General features: G+C 37.6%; 1 protein-coding gene across 4 annotated transcripts; it reads left to right on the forward strand.

Annotated features, from left to right (window-relative positions):
• Positions 1-432: 432 nt before the first annotated feature.
• Positions 433-5,080, forward strand: LOC148875882 (mannan endo-1,4-beta-mannosidase 2-like). Of its 4 annotated transcripts, XM_088965634.1 has the most exons (7): positions 525-685; positions 771-867; positions 1,337-1,698; positions 2,509-2,706; positions 3,327-3,449; positions 3,585-3,796; positions 4,001-5,080. In XM_088965634.1, exons 2-7 carry the CDS (start codon positions 843-845, stop codon positions 4,392-4,394), a joined length of 1,314 nt encoding a protein of 437 aa, XP_088821760.1. In that variant the 5' UTR covers positions 525-685; positions 771-842; the 3' UTR covers positions 4,395-5,080. The 4 variants fall into 4 exon arrangements, with proteins under 4 accessions (XP_088821761.1, XP_088821760.1, XP_088821762.1 ...); XM_088965635.1 differs by lacking the exon at positions 771-867 and having other exon boundaries at positions 433-685; XM_088965636.1 differs by having other exon boundaries at positions 525-863.
• The last annotated feature ends 6,214 nt before the right edge of the window (positions 5,081-11,294 follow it).

Below are 11,294 nucleotides of genomic sequence, written 5' to 3' on the forward strand. Positions count from 1 at the left end.
TTAAACCAATAACAAATGGAAATTAAAAAAAAAAGGCTAAAGTGAACCCCAACAAAGGGTAATTTGAAGATTTAAAATAGTTAAAAGTCACACAAAAATATTTTTTGAAATTTAATTGATGGAATGATAATAGAGGGACGTCTACCCGGAATCTGAAAATTAAAGGGGTCTTTTATCTTTGTTTTAAATGAAAGTAAAGGGGGTAGTTGTCACTCCCCAAATAACATGGTAGTAATCTGTAATTTACCTAAAAAAATTTATATTGACATTTGGGCCGAGCCCATTACCAGAATCCCTAGATATAAGGTGTTGCCCTTCAACCATCAGATGAGATGATTGAGTACGTATGTGGATTCTAATCAGACGTTGCAAAACGACATCTCACCTGAGGGCAGCTTTTTGTTTTCCCTTCTTTTGTGGCAAACGAAAGATGCAGTGGTGTCACCTCAGTGAATCAAAACACATTGTCTGGAAACTGGCACCTACCCTTTCCCTTCTAAGTACCAACCTGGGAAAAAAGATGCAGACAGCATTTGTTTGTTGAGAAACTTTGGAGTTACTTCTTAGAGGAAAACTGCAGCTTACTTTTCTCCTCCTCAGATTCACATGGGCGGGACGCGGAAGCTGTGGATCGTAGATAATGGCTCTGATGGCGGAATGGCTTGAGAAGTCATGAGACGGGAAGGTGATGCTTCAATGGAAAAATGGGTCTTTCGTTTGATTGTTTTCTTTTTTCTTTTATTAAATGAAGGAAAGATCTATGATCATAGGGCCCAGTGAGCCGAGTTGATACCTGCATTCTACCACACACTACTACCGTCTATCTATTCTTCTTTGGGTCGATGGCATCGCAGAGTGGGAAAGTAGGTGTGCTCTCTCATTTGTTTTGACCCTTCCCTTCTCTCATAATCTTTCTCAAACCAGTACTTTCGTATAAAACCCCAAAATCAGGACAATAACTCACAGAACAATCTCTCTCTCTCTCTCTCTCTCTCTCTCTCTCTCTCTCTCTGCTTGAGTTCTCTTCTAGTTCAATTATCGTAGACATATGGGCAACTTGTTGGGTACAAGCGTCTGAGATTTTGAGTTCGTTCTGGAATTGTTTTGGATTTTGGGTAGCTTCCTAGATCCTCTAAACGCCCCATTTGGTGTTGCCATCCAAAGAGGTTACATGGGTCGCTGTTTCCGTTTGGGTACCATGAATTTGATGAGTTGAGGGATCTAGGACGCTAAAAATTTGTTTCTTTTCTTCTTCTTCTTGTGCTGAGATCTACCTGGTTTAGATCTCAGAGGAGATAACACTGTCTCTGCTAATTTTAGGGGTTCAATATTGTAGGGAGAATGGTGGCGGGTAATGGCTTTTTATACCCACTTCTTGGTTTCGCATCATGTGTTGCATTTATTTACATGTCTTTGGGAGATCTGAGACTCAATTATTATGAAGAACCCAAGGTGGCCTTTGTGGAGAGGAATGGCACTCATTTCATTTTAGATGGAAGACCGTTCTATGTGAACGGCTGGAACTCTTACTGGCTGATGGATCAGGCTGTAGAGGATTTCAGCAGGCCCAGAGTCAGGGCTATGCTTCAAGCGGGTGCAAAGATGGGTCTCACTGTTTGTAGGACTTGGGCTTTCAATGATGGAGCATACAATGCACTGCAGATCTCCCCTGGACGATTTGAAGAGCGCGTCTTCAAGGTATTACATAAATTCGTATCCGGTTCTTGCTTTCCTTATATTTTTCGTTTGTGCAGGAATTATGCTACCACTCCTTACAGGGAAGCATGAATGTGTGGCGGGATCTGAAACTTTTTTCTTCCTGGGTAGAATTTAGTGTTGTTATAGCCAGGAAAATCTGATCACAAATATACAATTGATTATTCATTCGTCTACTAGTTTAAAAACTGGGCTTAAATTTTAAAAGGAACCGATTTTTCATGTATCTTTTTATTTACTTACCTAATCCGTTGCCCATTGGGTATCGTGATAGAGTGATCAGCAGATAAACTTTTTTCCAACGAAATTGTTTAAATGAACAGAAAAGCATATGCTGACACTTAGGAGAATAGAATTTTGGGTATTGGCCTCTTCTATTTTCTTTTTATTCTAATCTGTTTGTTAAGAAACAAACTTGTAAGAAATGGAAAAAATATTTGTTCGGGAACCAATTTCTGGAGAAAAAAATGGCCCATTCCCACTTTAATTGCATAGAGGGCCAGAGGCCTAAAAGAATCTAAATTTTAGAGACAGGTTTCGGCTCCAATTGATTATTCTTTGAATTATTACCTCTGTTTCAGTGCCTTGAGATTCTTCTTAGTCATGATGTTAATTGTCTTTTTCTAACCTGTTTATTTTTGCTTCATGCATTCAATAAAAAATGTAAATGGTAATTGTTGTGTATTTAATGTATTCATAGTCTGCAGTTACCATGGTGGTACCATTGCTATTACACTATATTATATTGGCTCTTTTGTCCTTTTTACATTTAATAACCATATAGACTGGCAGGCATTGGATCGTGTCATCGCAGAGGCAAGACGACATGGGATCAAGCTGATACTTAGCTTAGTTAATAATTTGCAAGCATTTGGTGGGAAGACTCAGTATGTCAAATGGGCGTGGGAAGAGGGTGTTGCATTGAGTTCTTCCAATGATTCATTCTTTTTTGATCCATCAATTCGCAAATATTTCAAGAATTATGTCAAGGTATGATTGTGGTGTTATTTGTAGATAATTTGTATGTCAATGAGGAATTTTGTATATTTATCTAAAAAATGAACTTTGTCTTAATTCTCTTTTCAGAGAAGCTAAAGCATGGTTTGAGTTATTCCTAAGAAATTTGATCAAGTTTGGCTAAATTGCCCAGAACCAAGAACATCTTAACTGATCGAAAAAAAAAGAGAGAAAAACATGTTGATTTTAGCTTAGCACTTAAAGCTATTGATCCTCAACCATGAAAATGAACCTGTTAACCCAACTTGAATGTCTAAATAAGCAGAAGTATCAATGAATCATGGCCTATGAAAACAAAGGGTATCCGCTTATAGAGAAACTGCATATAATTAGTATGTAAGTGTGCATGAGGACAGGCTTAAAGGACCTTATCTTCTACTGAGCATAAGATTCATTCCTCGTGATCAGGTAACATGTCATGGCCAGAAAAGCATAGTGAAATCCGCTGTCTCATTTGCTTTTGGTTAAGTTACTACCATTTTGGAAGGTTAATTTCAGACTTAATCCATGGAAGTCTTCACAGTATTATTGAAATACAAAATATTGCATTGCATTGGAGTTGTTATCAACTCAATATGACCTTCCTTTTGCAGGCTGTATTGACAAGGAAGAACAGCATCACAGGAATTGAATACAGGAATGACCCAACAATCTTTGCATGGGAATTGATAAATGAACCACGCTGTATGACTGATCCTTCTGGTGACACCCTCCAAGTAAGTGTGTGTGTGTGTGTCAGAGAGAGAGAGAGAGAGAGAGAGAGAGAGAGATGGTAGATACTGGAAATATTAGCAATCTAGGTTATTGATGAATTCTTGAGTTTGATTATATTCTCTGGTGAAGAATTGCAGGATTGGATTGAAGAGATGTCTCGTTATGTGAAATTGATTGATAAGAAGCACCTATTGACTGTGGGGCTTGAGGGGTTCTATGGTCCTAGGAGCCCAGAAAAATTGAGTGTGAACCCAGAAGCATGGGCGAGTGTCCTAGGATCTGATTTTATCCGCAACTCAAAGATTTCAATCATTGATTTCGCCTCTGTTCACATTTATCCTGATCAGTGGTAAGCTTCAAAAGACACCTTATCATTGTTCTGAATTTATTGTTCACAAAACCACATGCAATATTGGAGGTACCATGAAACCAAACATGGTGAAAATTGTAGCACTGAGAACTCTGTCTGAAAAGAAACACTTTTTGTGCTTTGATGTCATATTACCACTTAATGATCAAATCCCAAAATGTGTCTAATTCAATTAATCTGTAGGTTCAAGGAGATTGAACTTGAAGACAAACTGAAATTTGTCTCCAAATGGATGACTTCTCACATTGAAGACGGTGACAAAATGCTCAAGAAACCTGTAATGTTCACTGAATTTGGGCTGTCAAATACAAATAGAAACTTCCAACCATCTCATCGCGAAAAATTGTATAAAACTGTTTATGACATCATTTATGAGTCAGCAAGGAAGAATGGAGCAGGGGCAGGGGCATTTCCTTGGCAGTTCCTAGTTGGAGGCATGGAGGAATACAACGATGATTTTGGAATTGTTCCATGGGAGAGGTCGTCTACTTACAGGATGATATTGGAGCAATCATGTAGACTGGCTGGAATTGGAGGACATGATCAATCAAAGGGAAGCTTACAAGAAATATGTTGAAGATAGTTAATTGGTATTTTTTTTTTCAATTCTAAAATGCAACCTGCCAACCTCCCCACAGAAATGGGGCCTCTTTTGGGGTAGGGATTTTTTCATTTTATTTTACCAGAGGGGTGCAGCTCACAGTTTTTGTTCAGTACAGAAAATATATACTCCAAAACAAAATGAAAAGAGACCAGTGAGGTGTTATGCTAGAGGCAAGCTTTCTTGCTTGTTTCATGATGTTACTATAATTTAAGAAACTGAGTGTGCTATTCAAATATAGTTTTAGGAGCTTACCATAACAGGGAAGAGTGGTGGTTACAAAACAGTAGGCTTACTCCATAAAGCCAGAAATAAATTGATAATATGAGTCGACACAAACGTCGGTTGAAAGGGAAAAATATTTGGCCGGATTGATGATTCATTCCTTTCTGTAACTGAGATGGAACTCTCACCACATTCACTTGTATCTTAATTTCATGAGATGCTAGTAAATGGCTCATTAATTTAATTCATGGATTTCTTTCACCCTGGGAACAAGGTGGGCCTACAAGAAGACGTGCTCAGTTCTATCTTGTAATGTGTCTTTTCATGGGTTCAACCGTTCAACCACGTTTGTAAGTTTCCAAGCATTGAATAAACTTGTTAGCTCGAATTCCTGTAATTATTATTTTGTATATTTTTAGCAAATTTTTGGTCTATAAGTTTTTATTGTTTTATTGTGTTCTTAAGCAGCGGCTGACTCAGGAATAAACTTGTTTGCTCGAATTCCTGTAATTATTATTTTGTATATCTTTAGCAAACTTTTGGTCTATAAGTTTTTATTGTTTTATTGTGTTCTTAAGCAGCGGCTGACTCAGGAATTTTCTGTTGGGATCAAGGTAAACAAGAAAATGAGATAAGGAGGAGAAAAGGTAGTGTTTGGAGAGAATTAGGGCAGGAAGGTTTTGGTTTAATAGATTTCTTTAAAGAAAAATAAATAAATAAAATTTTTAAATTTAAGAGTTGGAAGAGCCCCCATCAATAAACAAAGCTTTTTCTGGTTTTGTTGTTGCGGGGTGGGGCGGGGCAAACCAAGGACCCCACTAATATACTTGGCTCGGCCTCACATATTATTTGGTCTTGAAGTTAAAACAGCTTGATTTGACGTGTTCCAACAGTCAAATTGAGTTTCTCAGCAGGAAAAGAACAAATGGTTTCCAAATAACATATTATTTGGTCATAACATATTAATTGGGTTTGAATTCAAATCGTAGGAAAAGAACCAAGTGAGTATTGCAAAGGAAAAGGACCATTTCAATGGTTGCAGTGGCCTTCATTTGCACCCTTGTTCATACACAACAACCTTGTCTCCCTTTCGTCTAGGGCTGCAAATGGTTTCCATTTGTCCAAATTTGAATTCAAACCCAATCTATTTAAGATGACTAAAATTCAATACATTTATAATTGGATCGGATTATGAAATTTTCCCAATCTGCACTATGATTCAATCCGATCCAATAATATTTAAATGTTTATATTTTGCCTAAATCTACATACAAGACTCATAAAACATTAATGAAAAGCAAAATTTGGATATGGGTGTAACTAGTTTCTAATAAAAGAGGTTTAAAAAATCGTTACGTATTGGTTGATATATATCGTATTGGGCCCTTCCTGATATATCCCTTTAGGGGTTGTATCGGGCAGGGCCTGGTTCAGAGGGTAATCGGGACTTAAATCGACTTCCCTAAATCAAAATTGAAAAAAATAAAAATTAAGAACCGATACAGGCTGATACGCTCTTTGAACCTTTGATAAAACATTAAAGAAAATCAAATTTGGATCTGTGTATAACTAGTTTGATCCGATCCATTTGCAGTTGTAGTTTCTGCTAAGTGCTAAAGGACAGGGGGGATCCTAACTTTGGGATTCGGTTTGTTCAAGGAGAATGACTACTGCTTTGCAAAACTGAAGGGCCAAGCAAAATTTGCGCCGCTGATAGTTGGAACCGACTTTTTTGAGGGAAGAGAGTGTGGAATATTTTTGTGAGGATGGAAGGTAAAAGAGGTTGTCTCTTTTGTATTCATCTTCTCAGAACAGAGAATACAGGTGTGCAATGGAAGGCCATAGCCATCTCATTCTTTTATTCTTCTACTAGTCCACACTTCAAAAAGACAATCTAACATCTAACTATATGAAGAAATTCCTGTAAAAGTAAAACTACTAGTCAAGCTCTGCATATGTATGGGCACATGGCAGTCTCATGACCCCCATTTATTATTGAAAATCTGTTCAAACTTCAAAATTTTATACAACATTAGAATGGATTCAAGCAATAAAGAATTAGCATGTAATCAAGCTGTTCTTCCAAGTCTAATCAAATATAGGAGTTGTTTACTTTTAAGAGGGTTTTAATGAGACGAATTGAATAAGCTCATTCACTTGCTCTTTGCGGATGACCTTGTCATTTTTGGCATGTGTTGCTCTTTTGATGTAAACAATATTTTGGATGTTCTTGATTCCTTCTGTAAATGGTCGGGTCAGGAAATAAATTTCCAAAAATCAGCTATTCACTTCATTGCAAACTCTCATAGAAGAAACAACTTTTATTCCATCGGCCTTTGGAGTTACCTCTTTGAAGACTAATGACAAGTATCTTGGTGGTTCCTTAATTATGTGCAAGGCTAAAACCTTGGAATGGATGTACTTGGTTGATAAACTTAAGTCCAAGTTGGCGGGTTGGAAGAAACGCACCCTCTCTCATGCTGGCAGATCCATGCATATAAGTCCACTCTTCAAGTGGCTCCACAATACATGGTGGTCTGATGCTGAGACAGCTGGCTTTCACCTTAGAAAGTGGTCCCAAATTTGTAGACCAAAAGCTTGTGGTGGGCTGGGCTTTCGCGATTTAGAGTTAACCAATAAAGCCCACATCATGAAATTGGGATGGAGATTACTCAAATATCCTTCGGCCTTATGGGCAAAAGTGCTTCACGCTAAATACTTCAGAACCTCAAACTTCTGGGATGTAAAACTAAAACTGGGGCTATCCTATATCTGGCGTGGTTTCTTGCTTGCAGAACTCATCTTCGCAAGGGTTGCCGCTGGATTATAGGCAATGGGTGGAGTGTCGGTGCTCTGATCCGTGTCTCTCTAATGCTATGGATCCTTCTAGCTGGCCTCACAGAAATTATCCTTTGAAAGTGGCTGAACTTATCAACCACCACTCGATGTCTTTGAATCATGAGCAGACTAATCACCTCTTTCAGCCGCACTCTTCTCAAGAAATCCTCTCCTTGGCCCTCCCTTTACATAGCAATATCGTGGAGGATCAATTCGTTTGGTCCCTTACTCCTCACGAGCAATTTACCACCTCTTCAGCATACCGTCTACTCGCTTCGGAATTGCCTTCTTCCTCAAATGCAACTTTCTTATTCGATGAATGTGAATGGGAAAAATTTAGAAACTCAAATGGGTCTGCCCCAAGATCAAGATCTTTCTTTGGAAGGGCCCTTAATGATGCGATTTCCATAAGAAACAGAATAAAGAGGTGGAATCCCAACTTAGATTCTTGCTGTTCGCTTTGTGGAATTGAGGAGGAATTTGTAGACCACTTATTCCTCAAATGCTCCATTGCGAAAGCTGTTTGGTTTGACTCCGATTTGGGGGTCCGAACTGATCTTTCCGAGCATCTTCCTGAATTGATATCGTCTTGGATTTCCCTGGGTTCTTCTGCTCTCTCCACTCATCATTTCTACCCATTGGCTTTCTCATTAATCTGGGCACCTATGGTTGACTCGCAATGCGGCTATCTTCCGCGGGGTTATTTGGTCTCCTGGGAGTTTACTGCTGGGTCCCTGGTAGGTATTTACCCCCCAACCCTTTGAGTGGTCCTACCGCATTCCCCCCTGTTGGCCTGGCGAAAATTAACTTTGATGGTGCAACTTCTCCCACTCGTGCAAGCTGGTTGTATCATCAAAAACCACTGTGGAAGCTTAATCTATGCTCGCGTGTTTCCTTCTAGCTCGTGCTCTGCTCTAAAGCCCGCACCTTTCTAGAAAGTCTTCTCTTTGCAATATCCTGTGAGCGGGTGACTGTGCTACCAACTTCTTGTTGGAGGATAATGGTATCCCTCCGTGGAGTGTAACTGCACTCTTTCTCAGTTGCAAAAACATCTTAAGTCATCACCCGGAGTTCTAAGTAGTCTTCTCCCCTAGATCGACAAATAAGGCGGCTCATGCTTTGACCCAGTTTGGCCTGTCATGCAATTCATCCTATACCTGATCATCTGTTCCTCTGTTTTTAAAGAAGATTGTTCTCGCTGATTCTGCTGAGATCTCTAATGAATCGTAGGCTTCCATGCCTTTTTTTCAAAAAAATAAAAAAAGTAGGAGTTATTCTTTTTGTTGGGCATGGTCTGCATGGATAACGATTTGTTCTTTGCATGCATTTCTTTCTTGCAGGAATCAGAATTGTCACCTTTGTTCATTAACTCAAATTGAGATTGGAAGTATATAAGGCCATGTTTGGGAGTGCTTATGTTAAAAATAAGTGCTTAAAAACAAGTGCTTATTTGAATAAGCATTTATTTATATTTGACATCCATTTTTTTCAAGTGCTTATTTTAAAAATTAAGCACTTATTTTATATTGGACGATAGTCTTTTTCTTCAATAAGCACTTGTGACTCTTTTGTCCTTCATTTTCTTTCAAAATTTCAAAATATCCAATCTAAAGTAAATGAATAAAAGTACTTTGATTGAATTGCTTTCGTAAAAGTACTTTCATAAAATTACTTTGGTAAAAGTATTTTCGTAAAAGTGCTCTTATAAAAGTATTTTCATATAAGTGCTTTCATGTAAAAGTGCTTTCGTAAAAGTAACAATGTTGTTGCTAAAAGTAACAATATTGAAAGGGTATAATTGGCATTCTAAAAATTTACTGAGGACAATTCTGTGAGGAAAAATTTAAGTAACTGCTTATTGTATGAACACTTAAAAAAAGTTATTTGGGCTTAAAAAATAAGCTCTTGTTTTTAAAATAAGCACTTATTCCGGGCATATTTCCCAAACACCAATAAGTGCTTAATGGTGTAGTTTCAACCCAAATAAGCACTTATTTTTAAACACTCCCAAACATGGCCTAAATGCTAAGAAACTCAGATCAAACCCCAAAGCTTATTACATACTACTGCATTGATGACTCAATTTGGAAGGAGTACAAATACAAATATGTACAATGCAAATACAAACAAAATAATACAAAGTACAAGGTTTTGCACTCTAAATATTTGTATTTGTACTCCTTCCAAAGGGATCAATTTACGTGCCCATTTGGAAGGGCTTTTGGGCAATGGTTTCTAGCTTTGCCAGGTGAGGTGGGTCTGGCACGAACAGCCTATAAGCTATGTTTGGAGAAAAACCCTTTTAAGTCTAAATATGCTGTCATTCATTCAAAAAATTTTGCTTTATTAATCTATAAAGATGGTTTTAATAGCTTCTTCAAAGCGGCTATTAATCAAATCTTTCACCCTCCCAAACAGGCCCATGTACCAATTATTTGGGTTGTGTGAGACTTCAAGTCCTCTACCTGTCAGCTCGGCCCAAGTAACTACCCCTCTAACAGTTCAGAGAAGCGTATCACATGATAGATATCTGTTAGCCTTTATTCTAGGGAGAATATGGAAAAATAAAAATGAAAAGGTCTTCAAAAATAAGTCTCTCCATCCTGAGTATTGTTAGTAAGGCAATAGAGTATAAAGTGATAAACTTGGTTAATGGTGGGAAGTGTAAACAAAAGAGAACTACATGGGTGAAATGAGATCCTCTTAAGCCCAAACAAGTTAAAATAAATTTCAATGCATAAAAAAAAATGATGGTTCAGCAGCTATTGGTTGCAAGTTTTTAAAATCGGACTGAAGAGGGAATTTTTCTGAGAATATCTGGGTCAGCAGTTTGCTGATCAAATCAATAGTTTTGGCCAAAATGCGATTTGGGGGTGAAATAGACTGGTTTCTGATTTTTCCGATTCAACCATGGTTTGAAAATACTGATTGGTTGTATTGCTAAAGATGAGCAGTTTATTGCATAAGTGAGGCTTGGGCTGCTTGTGATGCTCATAAGATGACAAAGGGATTCGGGAATACTAGTATTACCATGGAAGGTGATTCAAAGCTTGTAATCGATTGCTTAAAAGGTTATACATGTCACCGTGGAATATAAGGCTCAGTTCCGAAAGAGTACAAACATAAATATATATAATACAAATACATAAAAAATAATATAAAATATATGGTTTTGCACTCTACATATTTATATTTGTATACCTTCCAAATTGAACTATAGGCTAAATTTGGAAAGAATATAAATACAAATATATAAAGTGCAAAACCTTATATTTTGTATTATTTTATATGTATTTACACTCTACATATTTGCATTTATACTCCTTCCAAACTGAGCTATAATCACATATTCAGAGAGGCAAATTTTATAGAAGATTAGCTCGCGAATAAAAGGCATAGGATTCAAATACTTCTGATTTGTCAACAGTTTTTTTCTTCTATCTGTTTGTGGGATTCATAGGAGAGTGCTATTCCCCATCTTGTGTAGCCTGCTTCCTTGATTATCAATAAAAAAGAAGTAGAAGCATAGGAGCAGAGTTTTGTAACCAAAGTCTCAGTACAACAAAGAGTTTCAAAAGACAATTTTTTACAGATGTATTAGATATGACCAGTTCATGAGCTGGTTTTGGGCTAGGCCTTGAGCTGGGCTTTACATTAACAGAAATGCCCAGTCCCGAGCCTGGCCCAATCACGGGGCCTATTCTTGAGCCCAAGCATAGCTCTAATATAAAGCCCAAAGCCCAATGTATATCATGCAATATCCTATTTCCATATTCCAATATCATATCTTTTAACTTGTTCCTATCCAATCAT

This window comes from Nelumbo lutea, chromosome 1 (genome assembly GCF_056320005.1).
Source record: "Nelumbo lutea isolate HS-2025 chromosome 1, American lotus-T2T, whole genome shotgun sequence".
Taxonomy (NCBI): domain Eukaryota; kingdom Viridiplantae; phylum Streptophyta; class Magnoliopsida; order Proteales; family Nelumbonaceae; genus Nelumbo; species Nelumbo lutea.